Source organism: Staurois parvus, unplaced genomic scaffold, assembly GCF_062004578.1.
Source record: "Staurois parvus isolate SC_StPar_1 unplaced genomic scaffold, SC_StPar_1.0 ptg003265l, whole genome shotgun sequence".
NCBI lineage: Eukaryota > Metazoa > Chordata > Amphibia > Anura > Ranidae > Staurois > Staurois parvus.
Genome location: NW_028321061.1, coordinates 75797 through 97156, shown reverse-complemented (window position 1 = coordinate 97156; position 21360 = coordinate 75797). Strand labels below are relative to the sequence as shown.

At 55.5% G+C, this 21360-nt stretch overlaps 1 protein-coding gene across 1 annotated transcript; it reads left to right on the top strand.

The window, feature by feature from the left end:
- The first annotated feature begins 369 nt into the window (after positions 1 to 369).
- On the top strand, positions 370 to 20766 carry LOC149428398 (protein phosphatase 1 regulatory subunit 16A-like). The gene is given in 12 exon segments (XM_089667465.1): positions 370 to 1344; positions 2002 to 2147; positions 2734 to 2837; positions 3809 to 3933; positions 10233 to 10358; positions 10452 to 10527; positions 12778 to 12833; positions 12835 to 12908; positions 14437 to 14533; positions 14535 to 14600; positions 16470 to 16878; positions 16881 to 20766. Coding segments are annotated over 12 exon segments (1899 nt in total). The 5' UTR covers positions 370 to 765; the 3' UTR covers positions 16922 to 20766.
- Positions 20767 to 21360: the final 594 nt, after the last annotated feature.

Sequence of the window (21360 nt, the reverse complement as noted above, 5' to 3'; positions counted from 1 at the left end):
GTGTGTGTGAGGGGGGGCAGGATCTCCTGGTGGGGGGGGCAGGATCTCCTGTGTGGGGGGGCGGATCTACTGGTGTGTGGGGGGGGCAGGATCTCCTGGTGGGGGGGGGCAGGATCTCCTGTGTGGGGGGCGCTCGGTCCCAGTTGGGCTTTGCTGGGAGTTGTAGTCCTCCACTGATCTGGTGGGCGTGGTTCGGGCGGGGTTCGGGAATTCCGGCATTCTTGGCTCTCGGGGAGGGGGGGGGGGGTGATATCCTGGACTCAGGAAATGTGCCGCTTCCTCCTCTCAGGGAAATCCTTAACCCCCGCCATGCCATCCACACATCGGAGTATACTGACAGACTGGGGCCCCGGGACTCTTCTGGGGGCCCGATGCTGAGGAATGAGCCCTCCATTGGACGGCTGTGGGGGAGTCCCGGCCCTCGTTGGTTGCTGGAGGTTCTGTTAGTTGACAGTTCAGGGTGGAGCACTGAGGGGCCCCGAAATGGTGGTAGAGTCAGTGCAGGGGCCAGTTCTGCAGGTGTGGCTCCTCTGTACCCCAGCGGGTCCCTCAGAGTGCACCGTTCTTCCTCTGGGCCCTAGGGGGGCCCCGTTTGCCCTTTGTGCCCGATTGTGGAGAGGCCAGCGGGGTGTCGGGGGTTAAAGGCGTCTCCAGGATGGAGATTTATAATGAGCCGACCCGGAGCCAAATCAAACAGAACACGGCGCACCCAACCCGGAGTGTCCCGGATACATCACAGGGCCCGGGGCCCCATCTTCCCTCCATATGTCCCGGATACATCACAGGGCCCGGGGCCCCATCTCCCCTCCATATGTCCCGGATACATCACAGGGCCCGGGGCCCCATCTCCCCTCTCCCCGCCATATGTCCCGGATACATCACGGGGCCCGGGGCCCCCTCTCCCCTCCATATGTCCCAGATACATCACAGGGCCCGGGGCCCCATCTCCCCTCCATATGTCTCGGATACATCACAGGGCCCGGGGCCCCATCTTCCCTCCATATGTCTCGGATACATCACAGGGCCCGGGGCCCCATCTCCCCTCCATATGTCCCGGATATACATCACAGGGCCCGGGGCCCCATCTTCCCTCCATATGTCTCGGATACATCACAGGGCCCGGGGCCCCATCTTCCCTCCATATGTCTCGGATACATCACAGGGCCCGGGGCCCCATCTCCCCTCCATATGTCCTGGATACATCCCGGGCCCCATCCACACCCCCACTCCCCTCCTGCCAGCGCTCTGACCTCTGACCTGTTTTCTGTTGCAGTTCGGCAGATGCTGCAGAGCGGATTCAGCGCCAACCTGTACAACGAGGACGGCCTGACAGCGCTGCACCAGGTAGGTGACCCTCTGGGATATTGCCCCAGGTAGGTGACCCCCGGGGATATTGCCCCAGGTAGGTGACCCCCGGGGACGTTGCAGCAGGTAGGTGACCCCCGGGGACGTTGCCCCAGGTAGGTGACCCCCGGGGACGTTGCCGCAGGTAGGTGACCCCCGGGGACGTTGCCCCAGGGAGGTGACCCCCGGGGACGTTGCAGCAGGTAGGTGACCCCGGGGACGCTGCACCATGTAGGTGACCCCGGGGACGTTGCAGCAGGTAGGTGACCCCGGGGACGCTGCACCATGTAGGTGACCCCGGGGACGCTGCACCATGTAGGTGACCCCGGGGACGTTGCAGCAGGTAGGTGACCCCCGGGGACGTTGCCCCAGGGAGGTGACCCCCGGGGACGTTGCCGCAGGTAGGTATGCAGGGAGAGATGGGAGATAAGGGGGTGGTATTGGTGTCACGGCTTCTAAGAGGCGGCACAAAATTGAAAGTGTTGTCACCACAGAGAGGGTCAGTGTGAGCCGCCCCACAGACACCACCGATACATGTCACATGGGGCTGTGGAGGAATCGGACTCTGATGGAGGGACTCTGGGGGCGGGAGGAGGGATTCTGGGGGCGGAGGGACTGTGGCAGTGGGCGGAGTTGAACGCTGTGTCTCCTCCCCAGTGCTGTATCGATGACTTTGCGGAGATGGTGGGGTTGCTGGTCGGGGGCGGGGCCGATGTGAACGCCTGTGACAGTGAGCTGTGGACTCCTCTGCATGCCGCGGCCACGTGTGGACACCTCCACCTGGTGGAACTTCTCATCAAACAGTAAGAGGGGGAGGGGTGCAGTGTGTATGAGGAGTGGGTGTGGTCTGTGCACAGTGGAGGCTGGGAAGTCTAAAATACATCACATGACCATTGGAGGGGAGGGTGCAAGTCCAGCCCTTGCTGCCACGTACAGGTGATGAGTGGTGGAGGATGGGGCTCAGGTGTGATGCCACATACAGGTGATGAGTGGTGGAGGATGGGGCTCAGGTGTGATGCCACGTACAGGTGATGAGTGGTGGAGGATGGGGCTCAGGTGTGATGCCACGTACAGGTGTTGAGTGGTGGAGGATGGGGCTCAGGTGTGATGCCACGTACAGGTGATGAGTGGTGGAGGATGGGGCTCAGGTGTGATGCCACGTACAGGTGATGAGTGGTGGAGGATGGGGCTCAGGTGTGAGGCCACATACAGGTGATGAGTGGTGGAGGATGGGGGTCAGGTGTGATGCCACGTACAGGTGATGAGTGGTGGAGGATGGGGGTCAGGTGTGAGGCCACGTACGAGTGATGAGCCTTGGAGGGGTCAGGTATGGGGCCACGTGTGGATGATGGGGGTCAGGTGGATTCATTGTCTATACTTCTTCCTCAGCAATGCCAACCTCCTGGCTGTGAACTCTGATGGGAATATGCCCTATGACCTCTGTGAGGATGATGTCACACTGGACCACATCGAGACCGCCATGGCGGAGCAAGGTTAGTGTCCCAGTCCCACGTCTGTATCTTCTCTGAGCAGAAACCATGGGAGGGCAATGGCTGGTCAGACTTCACCCCCCAAATTGCAGAGTGGCTCCAGAATAATGGAAGAAACTGCCATTGTCCTGGAATTCAGGAAGGAAAATGTGGTCAGTGGAACGCTCCAATGACCTTCATCAGTGAAGGAATAAAATAATGGGGTGATAAGGGCAGCCACCGAGGGACCACGACTACGGGGCGATCCAGGAGGGTGAGATATACCGCCATCAACTCCCCCATTCTGCTCCTACATCCTACTCCCACGTTCTCCGAAATTCTGCTCCCACGTTCTACTCCTACATCCTATCCCACGTTCTCCAACATTCTGCTCCTGAATTCTGCTCCCACGTGCTACTTCTACGTTCTACTCCTACATTCTGCTCCCACGTTCTACTTCTAGGATCTGCTCCCATGTTCTACTCCCACGTTGTGCTCCCACGTTGTGCTCCCACGTTCTACATTCTGCTCCCACGTTGTGCTCCCACGTTCTACATTCTGCTCCCACGTTGTGCTCCCACGTTCTACATTCTGCTCCCACGTTGTGCTCCCACGTTCTACATTCTGCTCCCACGTTCTGCTCCACGTTCTACATTCTGCTCCCACGTTCTGCTCTCACGTTCTTCTCCTTGTTCTGCTCCTACATTCTGCTCCCACGTTCTACATTCTGCTCCCACGTTCTGCTCCCACGTTCTACATTCTGCTCCCACGTTCTGCTCTCACGTTCTTCTCCTTGTTCTGCTCCTACATTCTGCTCCCCACGTTCTGCTCCCACGTTCTGCTCCTACGTTCTTCTCCTTGTTCTGCTCCTACATTCTGCTCCTACGTTCTGCTCCCACGTTGTGCTCCCGCGTTCTGCTCCCGCGTTCTGCTCCCACGTTCTGCTCCCACGTTCTGCTCCCACGTTCTACCCGCCTCTCATTGTTTCTCTTCAGGAATCACTCAGGAGAAGATCGAGGAGTCACGTGCCGCCACTGAGAGAAGAATGATGAGCGACATTCAGCATCTGGTGGAGTCGGGGGCCGAGGTGAACGCTCAGGATGAGTCCGGCACCAGTTTGGTGAGTGGAGGAAATATTCTGGAATCTCATCTGCCAATCACCAATCCCACCTTTATTATGATGTATAGACTCCTCTCATTGGACAGATAACACCATATGTTCTATGATGCCACGCCCCCACTGTGTGTATCACGTGTCCTGTATGATGACACGCCCCCGCTGTGTGTATCGTGTGTCCTGTATGACGACACGCCCCCGCTGTGTGTATCGTGTGTCCTGTATGATGACACGCCCCCGCTGTGTGTATCGTGTGTCCTGTATGATGACACGCCCCCGCTGTGTGTATCACGTGTCCTGTATGATGACACGCCCCCGCTGTGTGTATCGTGTGTCCTGTATGATGACACGCCCCCGCTGTGTGTATCGTGTGTCCTGTATGATGACACGCCCCCGCTGTGTGTATCACGTGTCCTGTATGATGACACGCCCCCGCTGTGTGTATCGTGTGTCCTGTATGATGACACGCCCCCGCTGTGTGTATCACGTGTCCTGTATGATGACACGCCCCCGCTGTGTGTATCGTGTGTCCTGTATGACACGCCCCCGCTGTTTGTATCGTGTGTCCTGTATGATGCCACGCCCCCGCTGTGTGTATCATGTGTCCTGTATGATGACACGCCCCCGCTGTGTGTATCATGTGTCCTGTATGATGCCATGCCCCCGCTGTGTGTATCGTGTGTCCTGTATGATGCCACGCCCCCGCTGTGCGTATCGTGTCCTGTATGATGCACGCCCCCGCTGTGCGTATCGTGTCCTGTATGATGCCACGCCCCCGCTGTGCGTATCGTGTCCTGTATAATGCCACGCCCCCGCTGTGTGTATCGTGTGTCCTGTATGATGCCACGCCCCCGCTGTGTGTATCATGTGTCCTGTATGATGCCACGCCCCCGCTGTGTGTATCATGTGTCCTGTATGATGACACGCCCCCGCTGTGTGCATCATGTGTCCTGTATGATGACACGCTCCCGCTGTGTATCATGTGTCCTGTATGATGACACGCTCCCGCTGTGTGTATCGTGTGTCCTGTATGATGACACGCCCCCGCTGTGTGTATCATGTGTCCTGTATGATGACACGCCCCCGCTGTGTGTATCGTGTGTCCTGTATGATGACACGCTCCCGCTGTGTGTATCATGTGTCCTGTATGATGACACGCTCCCGCTGTGTGTATCGTGTCCTGTATGATGACACGCCCCCGCTGTGTGTATCATGTGTCCTGTATGATGACACGCTCCCGCTGTGTGTATCGTGTCCTGTATGATGACACGCCCCCGCCGTGTGTATCGCGTGTCCTGTATGATGACACGCCCCCGCCGTGTGTATCGCGTGTCCTGTATGATGACACGCCCCCGCTGTGTGTATCGTGTGTCCTGGATGACACGACCCCCGCTGTGTGTATCGTGTGTCCTGTATGATGACACGCCCCCGCTGTGTGTATCGTGTGTCCTGTATGACACGCCCCCCGCTGTGTGTATCGCGTGTCCTGTATGATGACACGCCCCCGCCCTGTGTATCCCGTGTACTGTATGATGACACGTCTCCGCTGTGTGTATCGTGTGTCCTGTATGACACGCCCCCGCTGTGTGTATCGTGTGTCCTGTATGATGACACGCCCCCGCTGTGTGTATCGCGTGTCCTGTATGATGACACGCCCCCGCTGTGTGTATCGTGTGTCCTGTATGATGACACGCCCCCGCTGTGTGTATCGTGTGTCCTGTATGATGACACGCCCCCGCTGTGTGTATCGTGTGTCCTGTATGATGACACGCCCCCGCTGTGTGTATCGTGTGTCCTGTATGATGACACGCCCCCGCTGTGTGTATCGTGTGTCCTGTATGATGACACGCCCCCGCTGTGTGTATCGCGTGTCCTGTATGACACGCCCCCGCTGTGTGTATCGCGTGTCCTGGATGACACGCCCCCGCTGTGTGTATCGCGTGTCCTGGATGACACGCCCCCGCTGTGTGTATCGCGTGTCCTGGATGACACGCCCCCGCTGTTTTGTATCGCGTGTCCTGGATGACACGCCCCCACTGTGTGTATCGCGTGTCCTGGATGACACGCCCCCGCTGTGTGTATCGCGTGTCCTGGATGACACGCCCCCGCTGTGTGTATCGCGTGTCCTGGATGACACGCCCCCGCTGTGTGTATCGCGTGTCCTGTATGATGACACGCCCCCGCTGTGTGTATCGCGTGTCCTGTATGATGACACGCCCCCGCTGTGTGTATCGCGTGTCCTGTATGATGACACGCCCCCGCTGTGTGTATCGCATGTCCTGTATGATGACACGCCCCGCTGTGTGTATCGCGTGTCCTGTATGATGACACGCCCCCGCTGTGTGTATCGCGTGTTCTGTATGATGACACGCCCCGCTGTGTGTATCGCGTGTCCTGTATGATGACACGCCCCCGCTGTGTGTATCGCGTGTCCTGTATGACACCCCCCCCGCTGTGTGTATCGCGTGTCCTGTATGACACGCCCCCCGGTGTGTGTATCGCGTGTCCTGTATGACACGCCCCCGGTGTGTGTATCGCGTGTCCTGTATGACACGCCCCCGCTGTGTATCGCGTGTCCTGTATGACACGCCCCCGCTGTGTGTATCGTGTGTCCTGTATGATGACACGCCCTCGCTGTGTGTATCGTGTGTCCTGGATGACACGCCCCCGCTGTGTGTATCGCGTGTCCTGTATGACACGCCCCCGCTGTGTGTATCGTGTGTCCTGTATGACACGCCCCCGCTGTGTGTATCGCGTGTCCTGTATGATGACACGCCCCCCTCTGTGTGTATCGCGTGTCCTGTATGACACCCCCCCGCTGTGTGTATCGCGTGTCCTGTATGACACGCCCCCGCTGTGTGTATCGCGTGTCCTGTATGACACGCCCCCGCTGTGTGTATCGCGTGTCGTGTATGATGACACGCCCCCGCTGTGTGTTTCGTGTGTCCTGTATGATGACGCCCCCGCTGTGTGTATCGCGTGTCCTGTATGACACGCCCCCGCTGTGTGTATCGCGTGTCGTGTATGATGACACGCCCCCGGTGTGTGTGTCGCGTGTCCTGTATGACACCCCCGGTGTGTGTGTCGCGTGTCCTGTATGACACGCCCCCGGTGTGTGTGTCGCGTGTCCTTTATGACACGCCCCCGCAGTTCGTATTTGTAGGTGATGCTGCTCAGCGTACATGTTCTGACCAATGGTGAACACTCCGGGGGGGGGGGGGGGGTGTCCTCTCCTGTCTGGGGCAGGTCTAGGTAGAGATGGGCAGCAGCACCTGACTCCCCTGTGATTGGGTGCCGGGTCTGCATTCCACCTGCGTCACGCACAGATCTCGGGAGGGCTGCGTCCAATTACAGAGCAGGTCAGACATGGGCTCAGACATGACACCGGCAGGAGGGCAATGAGACCCAGGCCAGCCCACGGGGACCCCAATTCACAGACTGGGCTCCCGGCTCTGATCATTTATTGGTGACAGTCCCGGTCCCTACACTTTGTATAGAAGGAGATCTCCGGAGTCACCGATGGTAGAGCCGCGTTCCTCCAGAGTCTCCCCCTCCCCCCCCATGAATAATTGAAGCTTCTCATGTCTGCGGCTCTCCTGGTGTCATGTGACTCCCTCACTGCGCCGGAGACGTCTCGGCTCATCTCATTACCCAGAGGACCTAGGATACCCGGAGAGCAGGAAATATGACTGGGGACCCCTGGAACCCCAGTAATTGGATATCCTGGTCTGGTCTAGAAATGGGGTGTTCTGGGCCCGGTCTGCCCTAGAAATGGGGTGTTCTGGGCCCGGTCTGATCTAGAAATGGGCTGTTCTGGGCCCGGTCTGGTCTAGAAATGGGCTGTTCTGGGCCCGTCTGGTCTAGAAATGGGCTGTTCTGGGCCCGGTCTGGTCTAGAAATGGGCTGTTCTGGGCCCGGTCTGGTCTAGAAATGGGCTGTTCTGGGCCCGGTCTGCCCTAGAAATGGGCTGTTCTGGGCCCGGTCTGCCCTAGAAATGGGCTGTTCTGGGCCCGGTCTGCCCTAGAAATGGGCTGTTCTGGGCCCGGTCTGCCCTAGAAATGGGCTGTTCTGGGCCCGGTCTGCCCTAGAAATGGGCTGTTCTGGGCCCGGTCTGCCCTAGAAATGGGCTGTTCTGGGCCCGGTCTGCCCTAGAAATGGGCTGTTCTGGGCCCGGTCTGCCCTAGAAATGGGCTGTTCTGGGCCCGTTCTGCCCTAGAAATGGGCTGTTCTGGGCCCGGTCTGGTCTAGAAATGGGCTGTTCTGGGCCCGTTCTGCCCTAGAAATGGGCTGTTCTGGGCCCGGTCTGGCCTAGAAATGGGCTGTTCTGGGCCCGGTCTGGCCTACAAATGGTGTCTTTAAGGACCCTACTGATGGAAAGCCTCTGTAGAATACTGTTCTGGAGAGCCCTACCCCCCCCCCCCCATCCTGGCGGTGACTTTGCCCTGCCGTGGCTGACTGGTCACCATCCCTTGAGATCTGACCACGGCTGAGGTTGGTCCTGTGGAGCAGATGGTGGTAAGTTTCAGTTGTGACGTTCTAGGGGCTTCCGTCTCATCTCTCACATGGGCCTCTGGTCATGTGTGGGCACGTTAAGTACTGAACCCCGGAACCTGCATGTAAGAAGCATTTGATCACATGACCTTTAAGGGGAACCCTCTCTCCTGATCAGTTCTAGATACCATGATCCGGGAAGCTGCTGGCGGCAGAGGAAAGCCAAGGACCAGGCCGCTTCCATGCCCAGATCCTGGGGGCGTGTTTGTCAGATTCCGATGGTTGGCGGGGGAGATTTCTCATGAATGGAGGAGACTTCTGTAGATCGGGTTAAATGTGTGAAGTCTCAACATGTACAGTGCTGTGAAAAAGTATTTGCCCCCTTCCTGATTTTTTTTTTTTGTTTGTTGTGTATTTGTCACTTCGATCATCAAACAAATGTTATTGCACAAAGATAACCCGAGGAAATACAAAATGCCGTTTTCAGATGACGATTCCATTTATTAAGGAAAACAGCCTGCCTGGCCCTGTGTGAAAAAGTAATTGCCCCCCCCCCTGCAAAACCACTAATGAACTGTGATTAGCCACATTTTATGGAAAGCTGATTTAAATTTCAGTTGCCAGACCCAGGCCTGATTACTGCCAGACCTGTGGAATCAAGAAATCACTTAAATAGAAACTGACAAAGTGAAGCGCGCTAAGAGATCTTAAAAAGCACCACGTCATGCCGCGATCTAAAGGGGGTTCATGAACAGGTGGGAAACACAGTCCTTGCCATGTATCAGTCTGGAAAGGGTTACGAAGCCATTTCTAAGGCTTTGGGACTCCAGCGAATCACAGTGAGAGCCGTTATCCACAAATAGAGAAAACGTGGACCAGTGGTGAACCTTCCCAGGAGTGGCCGGCCGACCAAAATGACTCCCAGGAGCCCGACGACGACTCATCCTGGAGGCCATAAAAGAACCCGGAACATCATCTAAAGAACTGCAGGCCTCACTTGCCTCAGGTAAGGTCGGTGTTCAGGATTCAACAATAAGAAAGACCGGGCAAACGTGGCCGCCATGGGAGAGGTCCAAGGCCAGAGCCACCGCTGACCAAAGAACACGAAGGCTCTTCTCACATTTGCCAAAAAACATCTGGATTATCCCCAAGACTTTTGGGCGAATATTCTGTGGACTGATGAGACAAAAGTTGAACGTTTTGGGAAGTTTGCGTCCCGTTACCTCTGGTGTAAAACTAACATGGCATTTCATAAAAAGAACATCATTCCAACTGTGAGACATGGTGGTGGTAGTGTGATGGTCTAGGTTCAGGACCTTGATGGCATCGTTGATGGAACTATGAATTCTGCGCTCTACCAGAAAATCCTGAAGGAGAATGTTGGGCCATCAGTTCCTCCAGCACACTTGGGTTGTGCTCCACAATGGACAATCATCCGAAACACACCAGACAGTCCACCTCTGAGTGACTCAAAAAACAAAATGAAGGTTTTGAAGTGGCCTAGCCAAAGTCGGGACTTCAATCCGATGGAGGTGCTGTGGCGTGACCTTCATGAATTAACATTTGTTTGGTGATCAGAATCACTGAAGGGTGACCAATAGGCAAAAAAAATCAGGAAGGGGGCAAATACTTTTTCACAGCACTGTATGGCCATCCTTGGTGTAGAGTACCATCCACCTGGCACAGAATCCCGACCAACCCCAAACCTCGGCATTTACCTGTTCTTACAATTCCAATGGTGAAAGGTGTGATGTGATTGGTTGTCATGGACCCCGCCCACTGTACTGAACTGGTTCTCCTGTCTTCTTCAGCTTCACATCGCAGCAGCCAATGGTTACCTGGACACTGCCGAGCTGCTCCTGGATCATAAAGCCGCGGTGAACGCCAGGGACTGCGATGGGTGGGAACCGCTCCACGCCGCTGCCTGCTGGGGACAGGTGAGAATTATTGGCACCTCTATCTCTCCCACTCGATGTACACAACGTATGTCTGTCTTCAGATCTCTGTGTATGTACCAATCTGTCTTCCAGATCCAGCTGGTGGAGCTGCTTGTCGCTCAAGGTGCCGACCTGAATTCAAAGTCCTTGCTGGACGAGACGCCACTAGGTGTGTATAAAGGGTTCATATTCCCAGTTGTCAGTCTGTAGACTGTTGTCCTCGAAGTCTGGACCTTCAGATCATGAACCGGCCATTACACACAATGCAGTTATAGCCACACACAGTGCTTTAGTATGAGGCCTCCTGAGATCTATCCTGATAGAACTCCTACAAAGGGGCCAATCAGATCCTCCTTCTCCTTGTGGTGAGGAATTCTGGGCATGGCACTCGGCATAGGGATCACTGAAGGAATAGAACACATTGGAGACAGAGTCTACCTTCCCGGAGGACGCGGTTCTGGGTGGGACTGGCAGGAATAATAGTTACCTACCATGTGTGTAGAGCATGCTGGAATTCGGTTTCCAGGGATTCCCTCATTTATGGAGCCAAAATTTCAGAACTGAAAACAGAAATGTACACATTTTTCTACAGACAGATATTAAAGAAGTCTCCAAGACCCCCTAGGGCCATGTGTAGGATTTCTGGTCTGGGTTGGTCCCTGGATTCCTCCGGCACTGCCTATTGGTGGCATTAGGGTTAGTTTCCATGGGACAATTGTGACCTGAAATTCGGGGCTTTCCGTGGAGCATTGGTGACCAAGAATTGCATCTCTCTATTTTATAGTGATGACAGGAATTTGAAGATCTTCGTGAGATATTGGTCAGAGAGATTTGGGTCTTTTTGTTCTATATTGATGGCAGGAATTTGGGTCTGTCCGTGGGACATCTGGGACCTGGAGTTGGGGTCTCGCCATGGGACATTTGAGACCTTGAATTTAAAACACTCCATGGGTTTCTCTGTGGGGCATCTGTGACCTGTAATCTGTGGCTCTCCTCAGAACTGTCATGTTACCTTGAATGTGGGGTTTTCTGTGGGACATTGGTGACCTGGAATTTGGGGCTTTCAGTGGGACATCAATTACCTGGAATTTGGGCCTCTCTGTGGGACATCAATTACCTGGAATTTGGGCTTTCTGTGGGACATCGATGACCTGGAATTTGGGTCTCTCTGTGGGACATCGATGACCTGGAATTTGGGTCTCTCTGTGGGACATCGATGACCTGGAATTTGGGTCTCTCTGTGGGACATCGATGACCTGGAATTTGGGTCTCTCTGTGGGACATCGATGACCAGGAATTTGGGTCTCTCTGTGGGACATCGATGACCAGGAATTTGGGTCTCTCTGTGGGACATCGATGACCAGGAATTTGGGGTCTCTCTGTGGGACATCGATGACCAGGAATTTGGGGTCTCTCTGTGGGACATCGATGACCAGGAATTTGGGGTCTCTCTGTGGGACATCGATGACCTGGAATTTGGGGTCTCTCTGTGGGACATCGATGACCTGGAATTTGGGTCTCTCTGTGGGACATCGATGACCTGGAATTTGGGTCTCTCTGTGGGACATCGATGACCTGGAATTTGGGTCTCGCTGTGGGACATCGATGACCTGGAATTTGGGTCTCTCTGTGGGACATCGATGACCAGGAATTTGGGTCTCTCTGTGGGACATCGATGACCTGGAATTTGGGTCTCTCTGTGGGACATCGATGACCTGGAATTTGGGTCTCTCTGTGGGACATCGATGACCTGGAATTTGGGTCTCTCTGTGGGACATCGATGACCAGGAATTTGGGGTCTCTCTGTGGGACATCGATGACCAGGAATTTGGGGTCTCTCTGTGGGACATCGATGACCTGGAATTTGGGTCTCGCTGTGGGACATCGATGACCAGGAATTTGGGTCTCTCTGTGGGACATCGATGACCAGGAATTTGGGTCTCGCTGTGGGACATCGATGACCAGGAATTTGGGTCTCTCTGTGGGATCTGTGACTGGAAATTTGGGGTCTTTTAGATTTCATATCTGATTTTCAGTGTGTGACCTCCTGGGATGGTTTCCTGAGATTTTGTATATGCACCAAAATCCACTTGTAGGGGAAGGGGGTGCCATATATATCTTCACCATAGGTGAGATCTTGGCTGTCGGACCTCCATATGGGGGGGGGGGGGGTGAGTGTATGGAAATGATGAACTGGCCCTGATTCTGATTGCCCAACATCAATACTGAACTGGTGATCTCTTTGTCATTCTCCTCCATTCATCTCCTCCATTGAGATTCACTGGCTCTACCCATCCCCCATAATTCTCTCTGGTACTCCGCCCATCTTAAGTGTGATGTTCTCCACCCATGTCTGAACTCATAACCTCCTGACACCCAGCCAATGGTCTTCACCGAGACTCCTCTCTTCATTCCTCAGACGTATGCGGAGATGAAGACGTTCGGAACAAACTGATGGAGCTGAAACACAAACATGGACGCCATCAAGAAATCCCAAGACAAGCACAAGAGCGCCCTCCAGAGGAGAACGTCGAGTGCGGGCAGCCGGGGGTGAGTGAGCGGGAGTTTGGTGTCCTTGGGGGATGCTAACAGTCTTGGTGGGTTAGAGGAATAGAGAGTCATAGATGGTCCCAGAAATACTTCCTCCTGGGGAAAATGCTGCTCCCTCCAGTGATCACATGACCTCTGCCACCCTGAACTCCAATCCTCCCACTTCACTGGAGGGAGCCTGCAGCATCATCTTCCCCAGAATTGGGAAGACCCTCCCCCTCTGTGACTCCTCATCCACCCCGAGAGGTTCCTGAATCAGACAGACGAGTTTCACCTCTAAAAGAGAAGTTCTGGTTCCAGATTGTTATACGTCCACCTGCTGTGCGCCCCTCTGGAAGTAGTCCCACCTATTACTGGGGTCCAAGCCCTGCCCACTACCACTTGTGTGTCCAATAAGAAGGCCTGTACTGGTCGCTGAGGGACTCTCATTGGTGAGAGGAAAGATGGCGGATTCAGAGAGACTCTAGTAGTAAATGGGGACTAGTTCCGGAGAGACACACGGGGCTAATAAGTGACCCCCCATCAGTGCAAAGGATCCTTGTTTATGGAGGTGGGGGGGAGAGAGCTTTATCCCTGGGGGGGGATCCTTATTTCTGTGGAGAGGGGTGGGAGGAGGAGATCTCATTTCTGTGGAGGGGGATCCTCATTTCTGTGTGTGTGTGGGGGGGGTTGGGAGGGGGATGCTCATTTCTGGGGTGGGGGGAGAGAGTGTTATCCCTGGGGGGGAATCCTTATTTCTGAGGTGGGGGGAGAGAGCTTCCATCCCTAGGGGGGGATACTCATTTCTGTGGAGGGGGGATCTCATTTCTGTGGAGGGGGATCCTCATTTCTGTGTGTGTGTGTGTGGGGGGGGGGTTGGGAGGGGGATGCTCATTTCTGGGGTGGGGGGAGAGAGTGTTATCCCTGGGGGGGGGGGGAATCCTTATTTCTGAGGTGGGGGGAGAGAGCTTCATCCCTAGGGGGGGATACTCATTTCTGTGGGGGGATCTCATTTCTGTGGGGGGGGAGAGATCTAATTTCTGTGGAGGGGGTTGGGAGGGGGATCCTCATTTCTGGGGTGGGGGGAGAGAGTGTTATCCCTGGGGGGGGGGGAATCCTTATTTCTGAGGTGGGGGGAGAGAGCTTCATCCCTAGGGGGGGGAATACTCATTTCTGTGGAGGGGAGATCTCATTTCTGTGGAGGGGGATCCTCATTTCTGTAGGGGGGGTTGGGAGGGGGATACTTATTTCTGAGAGGGGGGGGATCTAATTTCTGTGGAGGGGGTTAGGAGGGGATCATTTCTGAGGGGGGGGAATCCTCATTTATGTGGCAGTTCACACAGCGGGGGGGGGGGGGGGGGGGGAGGGGATCTCATTTCTGTGGGGGGGGAGATCTCATTTCTGTGGCAGTTCACACAGCGGGGGGGGGGGATCTCATTTCTGGGGGGGGGGGGGGGGGAGGATCTCATTTCTGTGGCAGTTCACACAGCGGGGGGGATGGTCCTGTTCTGCGGGAGATGATGATTGGTCGGCTCTGTTCTGTCTGCAGGAAGGTGGTACGCAGGGTGAGCGTCACGGAACGCACCAATCTGTACCGGCGGGAACACCAGAAGGAGGCCATGGTGTGGCAGCAGAGGGGGGCCCGGGGAGAGCGAGATCGAACTTCAGGACGAAGAGGACGACAAATCCACCAGCACAGAACCCAAGCAACCGGTGAGTGGAGGAGTCTGTCTCCTCCTACAGCCCAGAGGCGGTACTGCAACTCGGCATCAAATACCCGGATGTAGTGCCGCTCTGGGGGGTTTGTACCCGGATATAGTGGTGGGGGGATGTACCCGGATGTAGTGGTGGGGGGGGGGGGGGGGATGTACCCGGATGTAGTGGTGGGGGGATGTACCCGGATGTAGTGGTGGGGGGGATGTACCTGGATGTAGTGGTGGGGGGGGGGATGTACCTGGATGTAGTGGTGGGGGGGGGGGGGGGATGTACCCGGATGTAGTGGTGGGGGGATGTACCCGGATGTAGTGGTGGGGGGATGTACCCGGATGTAGTGGTGGGGGGAGATGTACCCGGATGTAGTGGTGGGGGGGATGTACCTGGATGTAGTGGTGGGGGGGGGATGTACCTGGATGTAGTGGTGGGGGGGGGGGGGATGTACCCGGATGTAGTGGTGGGGGGGGGATGTACCCGGATATAGTGGTGGGGGGATGTACCTGGATGTAGTGGTGGGGGGGGGGGGGGGGGATGTACCCGGATGTAGTGGTGGGGGGGGTGTACACGGTTATAGTGCCTCTCGCTGGACTTTTGGGGTATTATACTGCTATCCTCGGATTGGCAGTTGCTCGTGCACCTCTCTGATGCCGGCAGCCTGCAGTGGTATCCCCCCAATGACTATCACACGGAGGGAACATTCATCATCTCCATCCTCTGATCCCATGTCTTGTTTGTGTCCCCCAGCCCCCGCAGATGGAGTCGGACCCCCAGAGGTCGGGAGGGGAGGGTGTCCCCGGGGGGGGGGAATCCCCACAATGAATATCACATGGGGGGAACACTCATCTCCATCCTCTGATCCCATGTCTGGTTTGTGTCTCCCAGCCCCCACAGATGGTCAGGAGGGTGTCCCCGGGGGGGGGAAATCCCCACAATGAATATCACACAGGGGGAACACTCATTTCCATCCTCTGATCCCATGTCCTGTTTGTGTCTCCCAGCCCCCACAGATGGAGTCGGACCCCCAGAGGCCAAGGAGCGAGGGGGGTGTCCCCGGGGGGGGGGGGGTATCCCCACAATGAATATCACACGGGGGGAACACTCATTTCCATCCTCTGATCCCGTGTCCTGTTGTGTCTCCCAGCCCCCACAGATGGAGTCGGACCCCCAGAGTTCAGGGAGGGAGGGTGTCCCCCGGGGGGGGGGGGGGAGGGGGAGGGGGGAATCCCCACAATGAATATCACACAGGGGGAACACTCATTTCCATCCTCTGATCCCATGTCCTGTTTGTGTCTCCCAGCCCCCACAGATGGAGTCGGACCCCCAGAGGCCAAGGAGCGAGGGGGGTGTCCCCGGGGGGGGGGGTATCCCCACAATATCACACGGGGGGAACACTCATTTCCATCCTCTGATCCCGTGTCCTGTTGTGTCTCCCAGCCCCACAGATGGAGTCGGACCCCCAGAGTTCAGGGAGGGAGGGTGTCCCCCGGGGGGGGGGGGGAGGGGGGAGGGGGGAATCCCCACAATGAATATCACACAGGGGGAACACTCATCTCCATCCTCTGATCCCATGTCCTGTTTGTGTCTCCCAGCCCCCACAGATTGAGTCGGACCCCCAGAGGTCAGGGAGGGAGGGGGGTGTCCCCGGGGGGAGGGGGTATCACCACAATGAATATCACACAGGGGGAACACTCATTTCCATCCTCTGATCCCATGTCCTGTTGTGTCTCCCAGCCCCCGCAGATGGAGTCGGACCCCAGAGGTGGGGAGGGAGGGTGTCCCCGGGGGGGGGGGGGAATCCCCACAATGAATATCACATGGGGGGAACACTCATTTCCATCCTCTGATCCCATGTCCTGTTGTGTCTCCCAGCCCCCGCAGATGGAGTCGGACCCCCAGAGGCCGGGGGGGGAGGCAGAAGATGGCGGTGGAGCGGCAGAGACCCGGGTGAATTCTGTTCCGGTGTCGCAGAGGAATGGCAGCGTTCGCTCCGCCCCCAGACACACCTTCTCCAAGCGCCTGGACCGCAGCGTGTCTTACCAGTTGGCCACGCAGGCGGAGCTTTGCCAGGACCTGAGCCACGAACGCTCCCACCACACACTCGCCGAGCTGAAACGGCAGCGGGCGGCGGCCAAGCTACAGCGACAGGCTCCACCCCTGCCCAGCACCGAGAACCCCGCCCAAGCGCAAGACTCTACTGAGCTGGCTCCGCCCAATCCCGTCTATTACACTCCCTCCAGCGGAGAGCCGCCATTGCTGAAACTCATCGCTCCTGCGGAGGAAGCACGCCGCCAGGGAAGAGACCTTGCTGTGGGGTCATGTGACCGGGACCAACCTCTAACTCCCCCTTTATTGGATTGAGTGTGTCGGCAGAGAAGTGGGCGGAGGCGGTGGGCGGTACCCCGGAACTTCCGCCTTTTTATGATCTGTTTTTAATTGAAGGTGTTGAGTATAATTTAATGTCTTCATGGAAACTCTGGGGCGGGGCAGTGGGCGGGGAGATTTTTTTAGGGGGGCTCCCCCGAGGAGCTGCACCAGCTGAATTGGGGGTCAATCACCAGCAAACCGACTGGGCTGAGCAAAATACATGTCGTCTGACTTGTCTCCATCTTGTACGGGGGAGGGGTGTGCAGGTCTGTGCGACAGCAAATCAGATGTGTTGTATAATGTAGCAGCTGTGATCGGATTGGTGGCTCCTCCCATCTCCGGTCACATGGAGCTGAACCCGAACTCTTCGCTCTCTGTGATGGTCAGCTTGGAGCAGAACTCCGTCCAGGGAGGGTAATGTGTTGTCACCGGGACCATCGCCAGATCTGACTTCGGGGCCACTTATCCATCCAGGGATAATGGTGTACAGGCTGAACATTTCCTTCACATGTACAATGATTACATCATCTCAGCCGCTCATTAGGGCTGTATTGCAGCAGCAAATCGTATGATGGCCACGCCTCCTCCGGTGTGCTTCACCCTGATTGGTGGTCAAAGTACCTAGCACAGGAAGAGAAGGCGTGGCTATGCTAATTTCTGCTCTGACAATCAAGATAAAGAAATATTTTTATAAATGTAATCAGTAATCTCCGCTTTTTCCAAAAGAGCACAGCGTGGCCCTGACAGCATTACAGACGGGCCCTTTAATCCAAAACTGTGCAGCACCAGGGGACCAGCAAAGAGAATGATGTGTATGGTGTCACTGGGCTCCTCCAGGTACAACACTCACCACTAGGCCATGTGTCCCAGCTACTGTCACTCTCTGACCAGCAGTCTGACTCCATGTAGTCCTTGACTACCGTCATTCCCTGACCAGCATTCTAACCTGGAAGTCTCTGCTTTGGTTACAGTACCATGCTGCCCAGATATAGTCACTCTCAGACTGGAAGTCTCTCCCTGACATCTGTGCTTTGGTAACACTTCCAAGGTCCTAAGTTAGTCACTCCCTGACCAGCAGTCTGACTTCTGTGGTATTCACACTGCTGACATCTTCAGCAACTGTCAGTCCTTGACCTTTAGTCTAACGCCAGACATCTGTGCTGTGGTCACAGCATTCAGGTGTCCAAACGCAGCTACTCTGACATCCCTGCTTTGGTAACAGTGACGTGGACTCTAGTTACAGTCACTCTCTGACCAGCAGTCTGACTCCATGTCGTGTTCACATATCTTAGGTCCCCAACTGTAATCATTCCCTGACCAGCAGTCTAACCTCAAACATCTGTGATTTGGTAACATGGCTGAGGGCCCTAGTTACTGTCACTCTCTGACCAGCAGTCTGACTCCATGTCGTGTTCACATATCTTAGGTCCCCAACTGTAATCATTCCCTGACCAGCAGTCTAACTTCAAACATCTGTGATTTGGTAACATGGCTGAGGGCCCTAGTTACTGTCACTCTCTGACCAGCAGTCTGACTTAATGTCGTGTTCACATCTGAGGCTCTCAGCTAAGTCGTTTCCTGACCAGCAGTCTGACTTCATATGTTCACATGTACAAGTCTCTTACCTACAGTCATTCCCTGACCAGCAGTCTGACTTCATATGTTCACATGTACAAGTCTCTTACCTACAGTCATTCCCTGACCAGCAGTCTGACTTCATATGTTCACATGTACAAGTCTCTCGGCTACACTCATTCCCTGACCAGCAGTCTGACTTCATATGTTCACATGTACAAGTCTCTTACCTACAGTCATTCCCTGACCAGCAGTCTGACTTCATATGTTCACATGTACAAGTCTCTTACCTACAGTCATTCCCTGACCAGCAGTCTGACTCCAAACATCTGTGCTTTGGTAACACTTCCATGGCCCTAGTTACTGTCACTCTCTGACCAGCAGCCTGACTTCGTCATGTTCACATGTCTGAGGCTCTCAGCTACAGTAATTCCCTGACCAGCAGTCTCACCAAGGACTTCTGTGCTTTGGTAATACTTCAATGGTCCCTAGTTACTGTCACTCTCTGACCAGCAGCCTGACTTCATAGTATATTCACAATTTTGAGACTTTCAGCTACACTCATTCCCTGACCAGCAGTCTGACACCAAACATCTGTGCTTTGACAGTAACTAGGGCTGTGGAAGTGTTACCAAAGCACAGATGTTTGGAGTCAGACTGCTGGTCAGGGAATGAGTGTAGCTGAAAGTCTCAAAATTGTGAATATACTATGAAGTCAGGCTGCTGGTCAGAGAGTGACAGTAACTAGGGACCATTGAAGTATTACCAAAGCACAGATGTTTGGAGTCAGACTGCTGGTCAGGGAATGACTAGCCGAGAGCCTTAGACATGTGAACATGACATGAAGTTAGACTGCTGGTCAGAGAGTGACAGTAGCTAGGGCCGTGGAAGTGTTACCACTCTCTGACCAGCAGTCTGATTTCATGTCATGTTCACATGTCCAAGGCTCTCAGCTACAGTAGTTCCCTGACCAGCAGTCTCACCGAGGACATCTGTGCTTTGGTAACACTTCCACGGCCCTAGTTACTGTCGCTCTCTGACCAGCAGTTGCACCGCAGACGGTCCCTAGTTACTGTCGCTCTCTGACCAGCAGTTGCACCGCAGACGGTCCCTAGTTACTGTCGCTCTCTGACCAGCAGTTGCACCGCAGACGGTCCCTAGTTACTGTCGCTCTCTGACCAGCAGTTGCACCGCAGACGGTCCCTAGTTACTGTCGCTCTCTGACCAGCAGTTGCACCGCAGACGGTCCCTAGTTACTGTCGCTCTCTGACCAGCAGTTGCACCCGCAGACGGTCCCTAGTTACTGTCGCTCTCTGACCAGCAGTTGCACCGCAGACGGTCCCTAGTTACTGTCGCTCTCTGACCAGCAGTTGCACCGCAGACGGTCCCTAGTTACTGTCGCTCTCTGACCAGCAGTTGCACCGCAGACGGTCCCTAGTTACTGTCGCTCTCTGACCAGCAGTTGCACCGCAGACGGTCCCTAGTTACTGTCGCTCTCTGACCAGCAGTTGCACCGCAGACAGTCCCTAGTTACTGTCGCTCTCTGACCAGCAGTTGCACCGCAGACAGTCCCTAGTTACTATCGCTCTCTGACCAGCAGTTGCACCGCAGACGGTCCCTAGTTACTGTCGCTCTCTGACCAGCAGTTGCCCCACAGACGGTCCCTAGTTACTGTCACTCTCTGACCAGCAGTTGCCCCACAGACGGTCCCTAGTTACTGTCGCTCTCTGACCAGCAGTTGCCCCACAGACGGTCCCTAGTTACTGTCACTCTCTGACCAGCAGTTGCACCGCAGACGGTCCCTAGTTACTGTCACTCTCTGACCAGCAGTTGCCCCACAGACGGTCCCTAGTTACTGTCGCTCTCTGACCAGCAGTTGCCCCACAGACGGTCCCTAGTTACTGTCACTCTCTGACCAGCAGTTGCACCGCAGACGGTCCCTAGTTACTGTTGCTCTCTGACCAGCAGCCTGACTTCATATTATATTCACAATTCTCTCAGCTACACTCATTCCCTGAGCAGCAGTCGCACCGCAGACTATCACTCTTTGACCAGCAAGTCTCACTGGTCTCTCCTTCCCAGCTCTGCAGCTCCAGGCACTCCTGACATGGGCGGTGCCCTCACACTGTCATAGTCCGATTTTCTCTCCTTTCTGATTGGAGTAGATGTGGAATGTTCCTCGAAGTTCTGCGATTATAATATATAAAGGTCTATTTTATTAATTTCAGTCGGTGTTGTCGTCTCCTTTCTGCTCTCAGTCCTGTGGGGGGCGCTCTGCTCTTGGCTCAGGCCGGGGGAGGCTGTGAATTTCTCCCTCATCCATTGGAGGACATTGGATTCCTAAACGGATGGTTATGCTGTCGCCTACAGGAGGATTGCGCTGCGGCATGTAATAAAACTATAGCCCCGCCTATGAGTTGTAACCCCGCCCATGAGCAGCATACTTTAATGTTGGTGTCCTCGGAGGAGGAATGTTTTCTTGCGGTTCTGCTGATATCAAGACTTCCTCTTCCCGAATTCTTCAATCAACAGCTGCTGGTGGACTGTCTGGACCTGGAGTCTCCATCGGAGGGGACATTGAGCCCAGCGGGAATGTGCCGGCCCTGCCAAGTGGAGGAACCCCCCCCAGATGTGTCCACCTTGGATTGTTCTCCAGCCTCAGCCCTGGCCTATCACTGTGGAGCAGCCAAGGTAGTGCCATACAGGAGGGACCCCCCACCCAACAGTCAGTGCCATACAGGAGGGACCCCCCACCCAACAGTCAGTGCCATACAGGAGGGACCCCCCCACCCAACAGTCAGTGCCATACAGGAGGGACCCC